This window comes from Plecotus auritus, assembly GCF_963455305.1.
Source record: "Plecotus auritus genome assembly, chromosome: 6".
NCBI lineage: Eukaryota > Metazoa > Chordata > Mammalia > Chiroptera > Vespertilionidae > Plecotus > Plecotus auritus.
Window position 1 is genome coordinate 104,673,733 of NC_137773.1, and position 19,470 is coordinate 104,693,202.

The 19,470-nt window shown below is 50.4% G+C and overlaps 1 protein-coding gene across 3 annotated transcripts in view; it reads left to right on the forward strand.

The window, feature by feature from the left end:
• Positions 1-19,470, forward strand: part of DPYSL2 (dihydropyrimidinase like 2) — a 116,045-nt gene that overhangs the window by 85,216 nt on the left and 11,359 nt on the right. For all 3 annotated transcript variants that reach the window (XM_080675971.1, XM_080675972.1, XM_080675973.1), the window contains exons 5-10: positions 247-308; positions 778-858; positions 1,422-1,490; positions 6,866-6,986; positions 17,591-17,747; positions 18,058-18,199. In XM_080675971.1, the coding sequence (XP_080532097.1) occupies positions 247-308; positions 778-858; positions 1,422-1,490; positions 6,866-6,986; positions 17,591-17,747; positions 18,058-18,199 (632 nt within the window). The remainder of the gene's footprint in view (positions 1-246; positions 309-777; positions 859-1,421; positions 1,491-6,865; positions 6,987-17,590; positions 17,748-18,057; positions 18,200-19,470) is intronic.

The window sequence follows — 19,470 nt, forward strand, 5'->3', positions numbered from 1 at the left end:
GGCAGGCGGGCAAAAGTAGGTTTCTGGTTGTGAGTACAGGATACACAGAGTTAATAAGCTATTGGAATAATGTAATAATCATATCCTGTATGTCTTTTTCCATACCAACAACTGTAAACCTACTTTTGTCTACACTGTATATAATACACATACACATAATATTGTAACTTTTTTATTCCCTTCCAGATTATTTGGATGGCCTCTTATAGTCATGCATTTTGTCTGTCTATTTTGTCTGCCCTCCAGGGGTAAATTCCTTCCTCGTGTACATGGCTTTCAAAGATCGCTTCCAGCTGACGGATTCCCAGGTAAGAAAAGTGGGCTTTCCTGAGCAGTTCATTGGCGTTCAGTACATTGGGCCATGGCTGTTGTCTTGTAAGCTGCCTCAAGTGTATGCACATCCCTTAGCTTCAGGGGAAAGGGCTGGTGGATCAAGTCCTGGGAGGATGTGAACCAGGACTGGTGTTCTACCTGGCTCTGCGGTCAGCACGCCGTGGGGCCGCGTGGCTGAGGGGTGTGCGCAGAGCCTGGTGTCTCCTCTGAGCTTTTACTCCCAGTTCACATCCTGTTCGGTTACTCTGCCTCTGCTAATTACTGGAGGCTCCGCTCTGCCACACACGACCAGAAGCATTGCCCTCCGGATCCGTAAAAACACCAGCTTGTAGAAGCCCTGAGGAGATGGGTGTCATTTCTGGCCTCTGTGGCCATCAGGGACAGGGTTGTGCTGGTGAACAGGAAGCTGGAGGTCCCTGTCTCTGACCCCAACTCCCTCCTCAGATCTATGAAGTACTGAGCGTGATCCGGGACATTGGTGCCATCGCCCAAGTCCACGCAGAGAACGGCGACATCATTGCAGAGGTACTGCGCCTTCCTCTCCATTGCTTTCTGCATGAGCCGCAGGGCGGGAGGCAGGCTGGAGGAAGCGATGACTTCTGTAGCTCAGCTCCCAGGAGGAAAAGCAGGGGACCTGATGGAGCCATCCTGGGTGCTGTGCTAGTCTCATTGCAGCGCGGGCCATAGGCGCCTCTTGGTGTGTTCCGTGGGACACACAGCCTGCTCCCTTTCCACAGAGACAGGGAGTCTCTCCGTGCTGGGATGCAGCTGTCTGTGTGGGGTGGTCGTGGACCCCCACATGCAGACATTTTACCCTTAGCATCCCAGGGAGCAGCTGCGTGCATTTGGGAGGCTGTGATTGGCCTGTCAGAGCTCAGGCAGGGCTGGGAATCAGGTAGTGAGCCTTTCTCTTCATGGGGTCTTGGCATGAGGGCCAGGTGGTCAGCAGCACCATTTTTACGTCTTGCATGAGTAACTACCCAGGTCCCTAGCAGTCAGAGCCACCTGCAGTCCCACACAGACACACACACATGCACGTGTGCACACACAGCAATCTCTGACAGCCTGGCTTTCTTTAAACATCGCAGGAGCAGCAGCGGATCCTGGACCTGGGCATCACGGGCCCCGAAGGACATGTGCTGAGCCGGCCTGAGGAGGTGAGCATCTGCTGAATGCAGTGAAGGTCCCGCAGGCCCCTGGGCCGCCAGAGCCAGCACACCCTCCTGCCTGCAGAGCCGGGGCTTCTGCGAGGCTGTTTTGGTCATCCGACGTCTCAGGTTACCTGCGTGGTCCGCTCAGGCAAAGGGCAGGGTGAGACTGAGTCGAGGCATAAAGCAGTGTGGCTTGTTTAGCCTGAAGACTCCTTTCTCCATCTCGGATTCTCCAGTCCTTTCTTGGGGGACACAAACAGCTTTTAATCAGTGTCCTGCAGTCTGCATTTCGTGGTTCATATCTTGGGGCCTCCAGAATCTCACCAGTCACCAAGCATTAGTGACGGGGATCTAAAGCTCTTCTAAATATCTAAAGCATAAGAGAACTGTGTGTTTTCCCATGGTAAGTCTGCCCAGGATGACCAGCAGGGTTTGGTAGAACGAATTTTTCGAAGTAGGGGAGGGACATGAAGAGCAGGGGCCCTGCTGGCACCAAGGCTGAGAATTGCTGACTTGGATGGTGAGGCTATAAGTTACCGGGGGTGGGGGGGCCACATCGTATGTGATGGAGAATCGGTTTCTCTAAAGTAGAATGTGTGGCCTTTCAGTGCTGCTTAGGAGTTGTCTGAGGAGCTGCTCCCACCCTGTCCCAGCGGACTCTTGGCAGGAAGGCGCTGGCCCTGAGAGAACAAGCGCCGCTCTCCCTGTTCCACGAGGCTGTTTCTGTGAGCCCTGCGCTTGTTTAAATTGAGAGTCTTGGTGGGGCTTGCTTCCCCTTCTCCCTGCTGTCTGCTCTGCATCCCCAGATCCCTGCAAACCCCAAGTCAGAACGCAAAGCCTGCCCTGGGTTCACCGGACAGGCCGACGCTACCAGAGGAGCACCGTTCTGGTTGCCATTTTGACCAGAAACATCAAGGCCATTGTCCCATGACTGACGTGGGAGACTTCTCTGGTAGCAGCTGCTGCTTTGAGTGTTTCAGAATCCACAGCAGTGGGTCACGAAGGCTTTTCTGGGGGCTGGCAGAACGCTCCAATATGGGGAGCTCTTGGCTCCTTGGGACAACCTCTCATCTCCCGAGGGGCTGCTGTTGGGGACTTTCTTGTCTGCCTGCTTTTCTCAGCAGGTTCAGAGGCCCTGCCCTCTGCCGGGCACAGGACTCGTGCTCCCTTAGGACAGCTGCCAGCACGTCCCACGCCTTCTCCCCCTGCTACTGGTGGCAATTTTCAGTTTGTTGCCAGGGGTCTGTTGTATATTAAGCCCTACATGAGCGATAAAATGTGGAACCATTCTGAGGTGACTTGAGCTTCATTTGCAGTGCAGCTGGGGCGATGCTGCCCATCCATAGGACATAGTGGTTCAGGGCCTACGAGAATGTGGCTCCGCAACTTGCGCTGGACTGCGCAGAGTGGTCCCTGCCTCTGCCGCTCTCCCCGCCACCCAGGGAGGCTGCCAGCACGGCTGGCCGTTTGCAGCGGAGAAGATTAGAAGGGAGACACAGAGAATGCAGAAATCTAGAAAGCACTTATCTATCAAAGGTGTCCCATCATGGAGTAGGATTGTGGCCCCATGGGGGCAGCAAGATGAAGGAGAATGTGACCCCTGTGAAAGGGGGGAAGAGGGAAAGACTGGCTTGGAAGTGAGGGTGATGAAGAATTCTTTACTGAAAGGAACTTTCTAACGGCCTTGAGGGCTATGTAGACGGCTGGGGACTGAGCCATGAAGGGCATGCTGGCACTGACCTGTGTTTCCTGGGGCTGGTGTGTGTATTGACACTGTTGTGTGTGCTGATACTGTGTCCTGGGGCTGGTGTGTGTATTAACACTGTTGTGTGTGCTGACCTGTGTGTCCTGGGGCTGGTGTGTGTATTAACACTGTTGTGTGCACTGACCTGTGTGTCTTGGGGCTGGTGTGTGTATTAACACTGTTGTGTGTACTGACCCTGTGTCCTGGGGCTGGTGTGTGTATTAACACTGTTGTGTGTGCTGACACTGTGTCCTGGGGCTGGTGTGTGTATTAACACTGTTGTGTGTACTGGCCTGTGTGTCCTGGGGCTGGTGTGTGTATTAACACTGTTGTGTGCACTGACCCTGTGTCCTGGGGCTGGTGTGTGTATTGACACTGTTGTGTGTGCTGACCCTGTGTCCTGGGGCTGGTGTGTGTATTAACACTGTTGTGTGTGCTGACCCTGTGTCCTGGGGCTGGTGTGTGTATTAACACTGTTGTGTGTGCTGACCCTGTGTCCTGGGGCTGGTGTGTGTATTAACACTGTTGTGTGTACTGGCCTGTGTGTCCTGGGGCTGGTGTGTGTATTAACACTGTTGTGTGCACTGACCCTGTGTCCTGGGGCTGGTGTGTGTATTGACACTGTTGTGTGTGCTGACACTGTGTCCTGGGGCTGGTGTGTGTATTAACACTGTTGTGTGTGCTGACCCTGTGTCCTGGGGCTGGTGTGTGTATTAACACTGTTGTGTGTGCTGACCCTGTGTCCTGGGGCTGGTGTGTGTATTAACACTGTTGTGTGTACTGGCCTGTGTGTCCTGGGGCTGGTGTGTGTATTAACACTGTTGTGTGCACTGACCCTGTGTCCTGGGGCTGGTGTGTGTATTGACACTGTTGTGTGTGCTGACACTGTGTCCTGGGGCTGGTGTGTGTATTAACACTGTTGTGTGTGCTGACCCTGTGTCCTGGGGCTGGTGTGTGTATTAACACTGTTGTGTGTGCTGACCCTGTGTCCTGGGGCTGGTGTGTGTATTAACACTGCTGTGTGTACTGACACTTTGTGTTCCTATATAGTTTGCTTTTCTCTCTGGACCTTGGGTTGTTGCATTTTTAAATTTTATTTTATTAATCCTCACCAGAGGATATCTTCTCCATTATTATTATTATTTTTTAAGAGAGAGCGGATGGAAGGGAGGAGGAGGAGAGAGAGAGAAACAGCAATTAGTTGCCTCTCCCATGTGCCCTGACCAGGGCGGGGGATCGAACCTGCAACCCAGGTACATGTCCTTGACCGGGAATCAAACCCGAGACCCTCTGGTGTGCAGTTGATGCTCTAATCACTGAGCAGTGCCAGCCAGGGAGGCATGCTCATTTTTAAAATCAGAAAGCAGGGCTAGTGACCCCCCAAACTCTGAGAGGCAAATGATAGTTTTTATTTCTAATTCTAACACTATTTTCGTAATATTCTAAAGCAGTAGTATTTAAAGCAGAGCTCGGTGTGTGTGAGACAGTTTATGCTTCATGTCAGGCACACACCTATACACATAGAAGGTGAAATGTGGATTCTTCCGTGGTTCTGGGTGCAGCCTGGAGAGCTGTTTAAATGACCTTCTCTCTCCACGAGGTAATCTTGAGTTTGGCCTCTGCCCTCATTCCAGGCCTGTGCGAGGGTGGGAAAGTGGGGGTCAGAACCTCTCAGCGGATGAGCAAATCCCAACAGGACCCTGGGACCCGGATTCTCCAAACCAAAGCCAGTCTTCCTGGAAGCCAGTCCTCTTGGGTAGGGCCCCGATAGAACTGGCACTTTTGCTCCATTTACTCCCTAATTAGGATGATTACTCATTCCAGTGCACTTGGGACAGCCCAGTCCCCACCCATTGCTCCCTGCAGTTATGAATAGTGCCTCTGTGCACTTTCAAAATGTCTGGGTTAGGACAGTGAATTGGGAAGTCACTGGCACCCCTGGGAAGCGATGAGGATTCTAGGGGAGTCCTTTTTACTCTTTTCTCTGCAGACTTTTTAAAAAATATGCATTTTTAATGATTTCAGAGAGGAAGGGAGAGGGAGAGAGAGATAGAAACATCAATGATGAAAGAGAATCATTGACCGGCTACCTTCTACACACACCCCCCCTTGCCCCTCCTCCCACTAGGGATGGAGCCCACGGGGACCTGGGCATGTGACCAGGAATCGAACCGTGACCTCCTGGTTCATAGGTCAGTGTTCAACCACTGAGCCACACCATCTGGGCTACTCTGCAAACTTGTGAGGTGACCACAGAGATGGAGGACGTCTGTCCTGTGTGCTGCCTGGGCCAGAGGCACTTTGGTTGTAACTGGAGCCAAGGAGAAAGAGAGAGCTGATCGGTTAGCTATTCTAGGAATTAAAAACATTTGGATGTTTAATGAGCTTTTTCAAGAGCCATTTGGTTTGCCTTTAGATTTCTAGACATCTCTCTTCACATATTTGATGCCTGAAAGGCCAAATGTGAGTGCTGTCTTAGGTTATTAAATTAGATTGCCAGTTAATGCAATTATAGAATGTCAGCTCTTGGCCATTCTCCTTCGGAAACTTGGTCAGCTCCGATGACTCAGTTAGGAGTTCAGTCATTTCTGGTGAAGAGAATCACAGCTCTTTACGGAACAGCCTCGCTTTAACCATGAACATAGGATGAAGCCATTTATTTGTTCAGTAAACATTTCCAAGCACTTGCTGTGTACTGGGCGTTACATTGGGAACTGCTGAGGATGGGCAATGGAGGCCACAAAAAGCCGAGTAACGCCCAGCCCCTTGCCTCAAAGAGATGAGGCCACAGCCTTTCCCCGGACTTGGGAGGGAGTAAAAGGCTTTCTGACATCACTGTTTCACGGCTCTACTTGCTTTCTCCGTTGCCCTTTCTAAACGCGTGGCTGGTTCCTCTGTAAGATGTAATTTGTTCCAAGTAGTCTTATCTGATCAGATACTGAGCAGTCATCACATGGGGTCTTTGAATTTTCATCCATTGAAGCATCAGGTTTAAAGCATCACATTATTAATTAGAGCAGCTCTTTCCCTTCTTGTTGTGCTGGAGGTCGTACCAGCCTGTGGCTAGCCACGGCCATGATCTACACACAGAGGGACTTGGGTTCGCACAGATGCTGCCTGCTCCCTCCCCAGGGCCCTGTGAGGCCGCATTGTCCCTTTGTCGGTGCTGGCTTCCTCTGTGAGCATCGTACAGAAGCCCAGTACAAATGATCACATCAATGTGGGTCTTGACTCAAGACCTTGCAGCTGGAATGAAGTACTAACATTGGGAGCAGTGTTTCTGTGCGTGGTGGTCCTCAGATGTTAGCAAGCATAAAAACCACCTCGAGCCTCATGCCAAGAGGTGCTGGTCCTGTGGGTGTGGGCGAGGCCCAAGAATCTGCACATCTTCCAGGCTGCTGCTGGCTTTGCAGGCCTGCCAGCCCCACTCAGAACCACTCAGAAGGGCCGGGAATGAATGTCGCTCACTCCAGTCAATATGGAGTGACACTGGGCAGGTCACATCTGGCGTGCCACTCAGGGTAGAGTCTTGAGGACACAGTGGTCGCCCAAGCATCATAGCCTTTTTTGCAGGGTGGAGGGTGATGATGGGCTTGTGGAGTGGGGATGGTTCTCACATTCAGATGCTTTTCTGTAGGTCGAGGCTGAAGCTGTGAACCGTTCGATTACCATCGCCAACCAGACCAACTGCCCCCTGTACATCACCAAAGTGATGAGCAAGAGCGCGGCCGAAGTCATCGCCCAGGCCCGGAAAAAGGGTAGGTGCTGCTGGCTGCCTGACTGCAGACCTGTTTGGAAGCGAGCAGGGCTCCTTTTCCAGACCCTCATGCCAAGTGGTCCGTTTTCACCATGTTCCAGCATTAACCTAATTACAGCTGAGCAAGGCAGGAGCTCCAGTTTCTCCCCCTGCTCCACTGCGCGGCCTTCAGTACCTATTTAAAGCCGTGCGCCGCATGAGTGGGTGGGCAGGCACACTTCCCCCTGCCTCCCCCTCCTCTGGAAAGGTTGGATTAATTCAATGCAGTCTAGATAAACTAGGCACGTACACAGATGACGTCAGTTTCCATCTGCAGCAGCAGCACCCTTCTGGGCAACTTTCTATTGCAAAATGCATTTCCCCTTGTGGCTGGTAGTGCTGTCCACTGGGTGAGAGAGCCTGCTGGGTGTGGGGCGGGGGTGTTGCCCTGGACTCCTGGTGCTCAAGTCACTTCCTGTACCTTTTGTTGATATAGTCCTGGCTGAGGCTGGGAGTCCATCGAGAAAGCTGTTGGAAACTAATTTACTAAGTGCAGCTTCCAGAGGCTGTTCCGTGGGCACCTTATCCATTATGGATGCAGCCGAGCCCGGCTGTAACCTGCCCTTGGCAGCAAGTTTGGATACTCGCACCACGTGTTCCTGGCTTGGGAGGGTATCTTCCCACACAGAGCCTGATCGCACCCAGTGGACGCAGGTGGCTCTTAGCCTGGTGTGAACATGACTATCATAAGAGGGTCCTTCCTCTCTCCCTCCCTTCTTCCTTCCTTCCTTCCTCCCATTATGTTCCCGCCCTTTTGCCTCTCTGGATTTCTCCAATCCCATATTTCTCCATTTCTTTTATTTCTTGTTCTATTACTCTCTCCATCTCCATGTCTCCATTTTTCTCTTGATTTCTGCCCTGCTTTCTCCTGGTCTCTGCATCTTTTCTTGGCCTCTCTTTCTCATTCTCCTATCCCTTTACCTCTCTCTCTGTGTTCCTCTTTCTCTGTTAATGAGGGGCAGTCCGACCTTGAGGTTTGGTTTCTAGTTCTCTGTGGGATGGGATCTGCATGGATAAGGAGGACTAGGATTTTTTCACTGGTGGGTGACTTGGGGCAAGACCTAGATCAAACTGCTGCGTGACCATGGAGTCAGCTGGTCCCAAGAGAGGGCAGCTTGCAGAAGGCCCTCCTTGGAGCTCTCCTGGGCCTCTGTCCTCAGGCTCCAGATCAGATGGGATGGCACTTTGTCCTCTTCCTGTAGCCTGTCCTCTCCTGGCAGCTGGAAGGAGTTGCCTTTTTGAAATAAAAGATTCACCTAAAATAACTTTGTCTACTCAGAATGGGCTGTGAGTTGTTTCTAGGAGATGTTGTAGATGGTGACTGTGAGTGATCCTCCCTCACCAGGGCCCTGCATCACCCAGGCACCCACTTCTAACACGCCGGCATGTGTGGGAGTCAGCCTCATCACCCAGCGCATCACAGCTGTTGCTTCCACGCAGCACGGGCACAGTGGGCACAGTGTCTGAAAAGGGGGAGATGGTGGGCAGCCTATTTCATTTGTTTTAGTAACCATACTGTACTCAGATGACAATAAGAAACAAAAAGTTTCATGTAATCCTATATAATAAAAAGCTAATATGTAAATGGTTGTCACGCCCTTGTGCCCTTGTGCTGGAGCCGGGGGACCTGAGACCATGCCCCCCGCCCTGGTGCTAGGGCCCGGGGACCTGAGGCTGCGCCCCTCGCCCTGCAGGGCTTGACAGGGGTGGGGCCAGCCGGGTCTGGTCTCACTCGATTTCGAGGCGTGCACAGGTGAGCGGGGACTTGACTCTGGGTCCTGCAGTGCGCCCCAGACTCTGACAGGAGAGAGATTTTCATATACATCTTACTAATTTTCTTTCATCTCTGACACCTCTATCATAGAGAAAGAGCAAATCGCAATATTAAAATATTTCCTCTAATTAATTCCCTTTTATTTTTTTATTTTATTTTATTTTATTTTTAATAAATCTTTATTGTTCAGATTATTACAGGTGTTTCTCTTTTTTTCCCCCATAGCTTCCCTCCACCTGATTCCCCACCTCACCCCATGCCCTTACCCCCCGCCACTGTCTTCATCCATAGGTGTAAGATTTTTGTCCAATCTCTTCCCGCACCCCTCACACCCCCTCCCCACTGAGAATTGTCAGTCCACTCCCTTTCTATGTCCCTGATTCTATTATATTCACCAGTCCATTCTGTTCTTCAGATTTTTTATTCACTTGATTTTTAGATTCACTTGTTGGTAGCTATGTATTTGATGTCACTTTGTTCATAATTTTTATGTTTACCTTTTTCTTCTTCTTCCTCTTCTTAAAGAACACCCTTCAGCATTTCATGTAATCCTGGTTTGGTGGTGATGAACTCCTTTAGCTTTTTCTTGTCTGTGAAGCTCTTTATCTGACCTTCAAGTCTGAATGATAGCTTTGCTGGGTAGAGTAATCTTGGTTGTAGGTTCTTGCTGTTCATCACTTTGAATATTTCTTGCCACTCCCTTCTGGCCTGCATAGTTTCTGCCGAGAAATCAGCTGACAGTCGTATGGGTGCTCCCTTGTAGGTAACTAACCGTTTTTCTCTTGCTGCTTTCAAGATTCTCTCTTTGTCTTTTGCCCTTGGCATATTAATTATGATGTGTCTTGGTGTGGTCCTCTTTGGATTCCTCTTGTATGGGGTTCTGTGCGCTTCCTGAACTTGTAAGTCTATTTCTTTCACCAGGTAGGGAAAGTTTTCTGTCATTATTTCTTCTATAGGTTTTCAATATTTTGCTCTCTCTCTTCTTCTGGCACCCCAAAAATTCTGATGTTGGTATGCTTAAAGTTGTCCCAGAGGCTCCTTACACTATCTTCATATTTTTGGATTTTTTCTTTTTGTTTTTCTGGTTGGGTGTTTTTTGTTTCCTCATATTTCAGATCTTTGGTTTGATTCTTGGGGTACGTTGATCTACAGTTGAGTTTCTGTATATTCTTTATTTCAGACAATGTATGCTTAATTTCTGACCGGTCCTTTTTCATTTTTTTTGGTATTCTCATTAAGATCCTTAAAGGTCTCACTAAGTTCCTCAGCAGTTTTTAGAAGATTCTTGAGTAACCTTATAAATGTGGTTCTGAACTCTATGTCGTCCAGTAGTTTGCTTTCTTCCATTTCTCTCATTCGTGACATGTTTCTTGGTCTCCGCATTTTGCTGCTTCCTTGTGTTGATGGAGTGGCTTTGTGTGGTAGGTGACCTATAGGGGCCAGTAGCTCAGCCTCCCCAATCACTTGAGGTGGACGCCTTTGGTACACCCCTTTGTGGGCTGAGTGCAAAGTCTTGGTGTAGTTAAGCCTTGATTGCTGTTGGTACACTGGGAGGAATTGACCTCCAGGCCAATTGGCTGTGAGGACCCACTGTGTCTATAATGGAAGAACTGCTGCGCTGGAGACACGCTTATGGTGCAGGACTTGTTTCAGTGGGGCTTTGGTGCTCACTGAGTCTGCCTCTTGAATGTATCACTTATGGATGTGAGGAGTTGAAATTTGGTGTCTCACACTGACCACCAGGTACACTGGCTTCTGGATCTCCAATGGGGTGCAGGTCAGCTACTGTCTGAGGCCACCCAGCAGGAGCTACAGCAAGAACTACAGTTTTCTCCTCTTTGCTTGGGGTTTGGAGGTTTTGGAGCTGTCTGACCTGGGCTGCAAGCTTGCTAGGTTAAGCTGCGATAGGGCAGGCCATTCATATGCTAAAGCCGCTGCTTGGAGCTTGGGTGGGTTTGTAGGTTGTGCGGGGCGGGGTCTCAGGGCGTCACTAGGCGAGGGCGTGGCAAACAGCGATGGCTGCCAGTAAGCTGGCTTTGCCTCTCCCACCGTGTCCCTGCGTCCCGCGCCCCAGCACAGTAAACAATTATTCCTGCGTGCAGCCCTGCAAGCAAGCCTCCCTCACTTTCCGACCCCACGGCAGACAGTCCAGCTTCTCACTGTAGGAGTTTGGGTCCCCCGCGTCTCCGCAGAAACTGGAGTTCTGAGTAATCGGGAGCTTATCTCCCTTCAGGTTGAAAACAGCAGTGCTCCTGATTCGCGCGTCTCTGTACCTCAGCTTTTCCGCGCTTGTGCACCCCTCAATGCTGTTTGCTCTTTCCTTCTAGTTGTAGAACTTCCACTCAGCCAGCTTTCCCGTGGTTCTGGGTGATAGACGTTTTGTCTTTTAGTTGTAGTTTTGAAATTGTTGTGCGAGGCAGCAGTTTAGGTGTTTACCTACGCCGCCATCTTGGATCCTCCTAATTAATTCCCTTTTAATGTGCATGAATTTCGTACACTGGGCCACTAGTTTTAATATAATTAAAAATTCATTTTTATATAATTTAACTTCTGAGGCCTTGTTTTTTAATTCAACCTGTGACTTGCAAAGGAGGAGGGAAGAGTTGGGCCTTTCACCAAACCCGGGTCTGGGCCAGCCCTGTCCCAGAGTATTAGGGTGTGAAGGTGAAGAAGGGACCACCTAAGTCTGTTTGTTTTAGAACCTTCCAGGTGTGAGTCCCAACTGTGCCCGCATCGCGGTTCCCAGGGCGGCTTTTGCATTCAAACTCCCGCTCACTTTGTAGTCCGTGAAAACTTTGCTTCAGAGAGACCGAGCCACCAGGAACCCTCCAGTGCATCCCGTGCTTATGAGGAAGAATGGAAATCCTAGCTGGCTTTGCAGGCTCTTAAGATGCTTTCTGTCTTGTTGGGTCTTTGTAACAACTTTGGGAGGTGGCCTGACAGGGGTCGTGTACTTTGCTTTACTTGGCACCCGAGTAAACTGACCCCCACAGCTGGCGAGGGGTGGAATATCTGGCCTCAGGCCATGAATATCCATGTTAATATGGGACTCGATACTTTGAGATTACTTTAGTATGGGAAATGTCATGACCACCTTCTTGTCGGTGTCTATTGGGGTTCAGTTCCTCGACAAGCCTGGTAAAACTAAAGTCTGATGCCCAGCACAGTCTAGGACAGTATGGGCCGAGAAGAAAAACAACATAAGGCTGTATAAGCGTTCACACTCTGGTGTCAACCTCCTGTGCTGACAGATGCCAGGCCCCTGTGTACTCGCACGAGATGCTGGGCAGGATAGGGGTCATCTCTACACCCCATTTTCCCTCAACAAGGAGGGCAGTGAGAGTGACTTATTGCACAGCATGACAGTGATGCTTGGGTGAGATGCTGTTCATAAAGATGCGTATAACACGCACACCTGCTACTCACATGGTTGCGGCATAAAGGTCTGGTCAGAGAAGCAAGGAAAGACACCTGCTGACCTGGGCGAGGATTTTCTATGAAGTATTCTTTTCTTCAGGTGGGTTCTTCTGGCCCTGGAGGCAAGTGTGAGGCCAACTTTCCGCTGCTCCATTTCTTCATCTATAAATTGGAGAGATTTTTCATTCATTCAAGAGCTTTTACTATGTACTTTTGTTGCTGTTAATCTTCACCTGAGGGTATTTTCTCCCCATTGCTTTTTAGAGAGAGTGGAAGGGTGGGGAAGAGACAGAGAAACATGGATGTGAGAGAGATACATTGATTGGTTGCCTCCCACACATGCCCTGACCTGGGCAGGGGATTGAGCCTGCAACCGAGGTACATGCCCTTGACTGGAATCAAACCCAAGACCCTTCCGAGGGCTGATGCTCTAACCACCGAACAAAACTGTCTAGGGCTACTATTTCCTTTTACTGTGTGATACTTCCGGCCTTTGTGCTGAGAAATGGTCCTAGCCCTCAACTCCTTCACCAGCAGGGCGGGGACACGGGCAGAAAGTCACAATGGCAAATGGTCAGTGCTACCAAAGAGGTGCAGCCATGTGTGGTCAGAGCACAGAGGAAGGCGCCACTGTCGACAGACACGCACCACCTATCTCAGGCCGCATGGGAGGACTCGCCATGTCTCTGCCGATGGGCGCTACTGGAAAATCTTAACCCTACACCTTCTTCTCTGATTGGTCCCTATGTGCTGGTCCTAAATCTAAAACAAGGAGTTTGGGGAAGTAAGGATATGAGGTAAAACATAAATGAGCACTATTTTCACTTGCCTGCCTGACCCACCACGACCACACTGTTCCCCAGAGGCAGGCTTGCACCTGCTCCTCCCTCCTCTGTGCCGTCCAGTGGGCCGGCAGGACCAGGCCGCCCTGAGCAATTTTTAATCTTCAATAGCACTTAGACATTGGTCGATGGCTCCTAGCATGAAAGAGAAACTGAAATGTGGAAGTGAGTATCATGCTCCCCAGCTCATTCATCCTATGAGAGACCGAACCCAGGATCTGGACTCCTGGCCAGCCCCCTCTCCACTGAGGCGCCACTCTGGGACTGCTTTGGAGTGGCTCCCTCAGACTGCATTTTGTCCACGTGTGAAATCCAGTGTGGCTGTGACGCCTCCCGTGTGTAGATGGTAGTGTGTAGGCCGTGAGTGCCCGACCTTAGCCAGCAGACAACCTTCTCCAGCCTCCTCCTTACCCATCCCCAACACCCAGATGCAGAAATGTTCAAAACATCTGGTGATTGCTGAGGGACGTTAAACCCTGGGAACCCAAACCGAGACAAGACTTCCTTTGACCTGTGGGTCAATAGGAATGACTCAGGCGCAATGAGAAAGAAGCATGTGGTCATGGATGGAGCCGGGAGGACCACCCCAACTTGGGGATGAATCCTTAGTGTTATGCTAATCCCAGCCTAGCCATCTTGGACCCAAAGAGTGGCTCACGACTTGGCTTGTGCATGCCATAAAAATCTGTTAGCCAGGGCTCTTCAGAGAAACAGGAGGGAGAGAGAGATCTCAAGGAATCTTATGCAGTTGTAGGCACTGGTAAGTCTGAAATTTGCAGGCTGGCCTGGGGGCTTGGAGACTTAGGGAAGACTTGATGTTGCAGCTGGAGCCCCAGGCTGTCTGGCAGCAAAAATTCCTACCCAGACTATGCCCTCACTTTAGCAGCAGACACAGACCTTGGGAATGCAGTTTGCATTGTAATGCAGCCACTGCGGGTTGGGAGTCTGTTCAGGTTCCAGCGGCTGAGGCTGGAGGCTGCTGCAGATAAGCCTCTCCTTCAGGGCAGTCAGAAACCCCGGGGCCACAGATGCCGCCCTTGGGCTGTGAGCTTGAATCCCTGAGCTCTTCCTTTCTTTCCCCGAGTTGTCTAGCACGATTAACTCCTTTGACAAAAATGTTCTAAGGTATCAACCCAAACGCTGCTTCTTTGAATAAGTATTAAGCTTGTCTGTGGGGGGGATATTTTGCGCATCCCTGTTGCCCTCTTTCCTAATGGAAATGAGTCATTAGTGCCTTTAAAACAAATCAGATTAGAGGGGCGATTCCACAAACCCCAGACTCATTCAGAGAACATTGATTCTCTTCCTCTGGAACCCTCTGGGTACCACAATCTGACGGGATTACCCATGGGTAGGCCCAGCTATTGGCTCCTGGCTTGGACTCAGAGAGAGACAGGCAGACAGAGACCCAGTCAGTGTCTCACTGTGCTTTCGTGGTTGTGTGTTGAAATCCATGTACCCAATCTTCCATTGTTTCTACTCTGGGTTTGTCCTGCTTCTTGTCCATGGAGGCGCTGTCACAGCCCAGCCTCCCGTTTACTCTGCATGAATGCTCTCAGGCCCCAGCCCCTTGTGAATCAGCACCACCCGCGGGCCCCGCAGTTCCGGGCTGGCCTGGGGAGCCTGCCAGCTGCTGGCTCAGGGTCCCATCCTTCAGTTCAGACGTTCCCTGGAGAAGGACATCGGAAGGTCTAACCTCCGCCAAGAAAGCCTCAGGAGCGTGTTTAGAGGAGTGCGGATCGGCCAGTTGAGCCCATCCCGTGGTTTATTCTGATTAGCGGTGATTGTTTCTGGCATGCAGCTCAGGGGTGTCTGTGGGCTGACTGAGGCTCAGAAGCTCCTGCTGAGGTACAGTGCATCAAAAGGGAGCGTGCCCTGGGGCTGGGAGCAGTCCCAAGCGGTGGTCCACATGCCCCTGGGGTGGGGGTCTTCCACAGGATGGGTTAACTCCTGCACTGCCCGTAGGGGCTGAAGAAAAGGAATAAACCAAAAGACTGCAGCACCTAAGGATCCCTAGGAATCTGAACAGGAAGGACAAAGCAGAAATCAACCTCAAGCTGCCTTTCTCCTTCTCCAAGTGCCCCCGTCTCGGCTTGGCCCCGGCCCAGGAGTCCTGGCTCAGCCTGGGCCTTAGGCAGGGCTGCTCAGCAGTGGCCTTGGAGCTCTGACCCGCTTCTGGGTTTTCCAGAGGTGGAAGGCTGAGTTCATTCTTTCGTGGTGAGTGCATGTTCTGTGCACCAGCCCCACGCCGCCAGCAGTTGCATGTCACAGACTGAGATGAGGGCCGCAGTCAAGGGCACGCACGTGAGGGGGATTCAGGATGCGTTCAGGAGCCAGCCCCTCCTTGCACTCAGGTTTCCAAAGCAGGACTGCAGGGCAGATTCAGGCCGAGGATGAGCAGGAGCAAGTTACGGTAAAATCAGGGAACTTTATGGTGGTCCAGGATTTTTTTTCTCCAAGTGGTTCTACTCTCTGGAACTTTTTCATGTCAACACAACCTGGACACTTTACGGTTAACAGTCCTTTGTTTTCCCGATGCCTGTGCCAGCCTCAGCCTTGTGCTATGGCAATAGCCAGCAGGGCTCCAGGCCTGGCTGCGTGGAGCCAGGAGCGGAAGATCCCGAGCGGAAGTCCTGAGAACCGCACGGCTGGGTCCCGCTCAGCCGTTTGCATCTCTTAAATGGACTTAGTAGCAGCCAGGGCTTTTGCGGTGTGCGGAGTTTTTCTATTTGGAATGAGCTGGAGCTGTTTACATCCAGCTGGCTCCTCAGACCGAATTCTGCCCGAGAGGCTTTGAGAAGGTCCGGAACCCAGGAGACCTGCCAGGGGATTCTGAGCATTGGTTCCGGGGGCTTCCTTCTGGGTGAGGCTCCCCTGGGTATGGAGCCCTCCCTCCTGCTGCAGGATTGTTACCGATTTCCCCTGGAGAGCTGCCCGCCTGCGGTGGCCTCTGACACTGCTGGCTGAACAGGGACTCCTTTATGAAATTCCTGAGGCTGGAGGGGACAGCTGGGAGGAGCCAGCTCAGAGTGGCCACTGCAGCGCAGAGGGCCTGTGGTTTAATTATCGGGAGATAAGGCCACGGAAAGGCTGTGGAGAGGAAAGGAGACACATTCCTGACTGAGAAGTGTTTGGCCCTGAGGACCCTGTGTTTGGAGAATGAGGAAGGGCTGGAAGGACCACTGTGGGGGTGGGGTAGCCCTGTGGTAGGAGGAGGTGAGGAGAGGGGATTCCTGGAGGTGGTAAGGCTGGCCTGGCATCACATTTCAGCTCCGATGCCTTTCATTAGTAAAAGATCACCTTAACACACATTTATTGAGTGCCTCCTATGTGCAGGCAGAGTCGTTTTCTTTAGGGTATCTCCATCTAGTGGAGAATCCAAAAACTCAAAATGGGGTGGTTATTAGAGTATTGGAGTGGAGAACGGGATTGAGTTTTGGATGATGTGAATGGGGAGATCTAGCTTTGTTAGGCCACCGGACAGTGGCGTGCAGCAGATGTGACAGTGAGGAGTTCGTTTTTGTCCTTGAAGGCCAATGTTCCTCAGGAGGACTTCCTGAAGGGAGTGGCCTGGGAAGACTGTCTTAGGGAGATCACTCCGGGAGTGTCATGGAGAAGGGATGGAGAGCTGGGGAAGAAGGTTAGGAAAGCAGAAGTAAATCTAAACTCTGATCAGGAGGCTCTGCTGGAATGAGCTGGGGGGAAATGAGCTAAGGGGTGGGACACACAGTGGAGGCAAGGATGGGTTTCAGCCACTGAAGTTGGCATTCGATGATGTAAATGATTTCCCACCTGTCTGGCTTGCACATGAATGGACAGAGAAGGACATGATTTGGGCATCAGGGAACTGACAGTCTTTCTTTATAGTGTATTCATTAAGCTAGACTAGGCTTCTGGAAGCTCAGAGATCGCATTATGTACTGCAAAGCCCTTTGTTTCTCTTGCAAAGCCAGCTGTGACTCGGGGTGCTAACGGCAGTTCCCTTCAGGTGGTGACTCAGGGAGCCACACCGTCTCTTGGGCAGATCTGTGTTTGCTCTCAAATGCTTCAGCCCCTTGGTATAACATCTAATCCCCTCTCTCAGCTCATTAGCCAGAACTAGACACCGTGAGGGGGCTGGGAAGTGTTGGGAGAGTAGGGGGAGTATTTGGTGAGTAGTAAGGTTAAGTTTGAGATGCATGGATCACCCAAAAGTATAGACAGCACTTGGGACGGGATGCTTGAATGCAGTCTGAATGATTTGGGAATGAGCAGCATAGGAGGTGGAATGTTTGGGATCACCTATGGAGTGTGTTGAGTTAGAAGAGCAAGGTCCCAAGGTGAACTCTGAGGGAACACACGTGGAGTTGGTGACTTTGGTGGGTGAGGTATTTGGCCTCCAGTATCCGTGTCCTCACCTGTGAGATGCAGCTGGCACCTTTTCTGAAGGGATGGTGAGAGTCCTTGACATGCTGCTGGGCAGGTGGCTACTCCCAACAGGCTGGTTTCCTTTCTCCCTCATTGCATGGTACTCAGCTTTGCTCTCTTTGTCAGGAACCGTGGTGTACGGCGAGCCCGTCACCGCCAGCCTGGGAACTGATGGCTCCCACTACTGGAGCAAGAACTGGGCCAAGGCCGCTGCTTTTGTCACCTCCCCACCCCTGAGCCCTGACCCGACCACTCCGGACTTTCTGAACTCCTTGCTGTCCTGGTGAGTCTTGGTGACTTGTTCACACTTCCCATTCTTAGTCTTCTCTCAGACCTGGTGGTTTATAACATGGTGGGCAGAAGCAGGCTTGCAGACAGACCCATGTTCTCCAAACTCAGTTGGCTAAACGGGAACAGGGAATTGTCACTTTGACACCATTCTGGGGAGGGGAATTTAGAATAAAAACGTGGGCCAACCGACAGGGATGAATGCGATATCCAAAGGATTCCACTGTGGTGTGATGACACCCTAAGATGCCTTACAAATAGATGCCAAAGATTAGTTATAAGCTAGTCACCTGTTTCCCTTTCAGTGGAGATCTCCAGGTCACTGGCAGTGCCCATTGCACTTTTAACACTGCCCAGAAGGCAGTCGGAAAGGACAACTTCACCCTGATCCCCGAAGGCACCAATGGCACTGAGGAGCGGATGTCCGTCGTCTGGGATAAGGCTGTGGTAAGGAGCAGTGGTCTCCCTCCCGGGCTGGCCCCAGCTTTCCCCGGCCTCCTCATCAGAGGGCCATGGGTCTCATGTCAGCCTTGCAGTGGCAGTTGAGAAAATTCTAGAAGCTGGTACTTGTATGACAATACTTCTTAGGTTTGGGAATCCAAGATTTCTCCTTATATAGATCATTTCTTTCTAAATATTTCATATACGTTTTTTATTATTATCCTCTGTGATCAGTGGAGACTAAAAAAAACAATACCCCACAGTCTTTAAAATGTGACTCTTTTGTGATTAGTCAGGAAAAAGTTTCCTTAGGGAGCTGGTGATGTTCTCGGTTAACCTTCTGTTCTTGGAAATGGACTCCATCTCCTTAAAAGTGTTTTTTTAGGGCTCTTTGGGCTCAGCATCTCTACCCACGACAACCGCAGGCTTGTGGCGGGCCTGCTTTGAGCATACTCTGACCTTTAAGGGTCTTGGGACTTTTGCATTTTCAGTGCTTTAAAACAGCACAGGTTTTGTTTCCTAATGAATTTTTTAAATTATGCAAACAATATATCCCTGTTCCAGAAAGAATGGAAGTGAATAAAAACTACTCATGGCACCATCTTTCATATTTAATGACAATTGCTATGTTGGCCATGTCTTTCCATTTTTTGTCAGCGCAAGAGTGCACATGTGTGTATATGATATGTGTGTGTGTGAGTGTGTAAACACCACGGCCTGTTTTATTAAGACAATACATCATGAAAAGGTCTCCACATTCTGAAATATACCTGAAAAACTTGTTTTTATTCTTTATGTTCTTTGAACATTTATGTTGTTTCTGATTTTTTTAATGCAGGAAGAGGTGTTTATTTCTGTTTGGATAGTAGTTTGGTGGTAATTGCATAAGTGGTCTTGAAAAGTGATTTTTAATTGCATGTTTATAAGTTGAGAAATTGGATATGCACTTTAAGTGGAAATAATTTTCTGCTGTGACTGAGAAGTTACACCTGCAGTGAAATTTTATTTTTCTCCTAGAGTATCCAAAGAATTGAGCTATGAAAGCCTCAGAGCACTTTAAAAAATATATATGTTTTTATTGAACTTTTTAGAGAGAAAGGGAGGAAGAGGGATAAGAGAGATAGAACCATCCATGAGAGAGAAACATCTAACGGCTGCCTCCTGCATGCCCCCTACTGGGGATTGAGCCTACAACCTGGGCATGTTCCTTGATTGGGAATTGAACCAGTGACCTCTTGGTTGTGGGTCAATGCTCAACCGCTGAGCCACACTGGCTG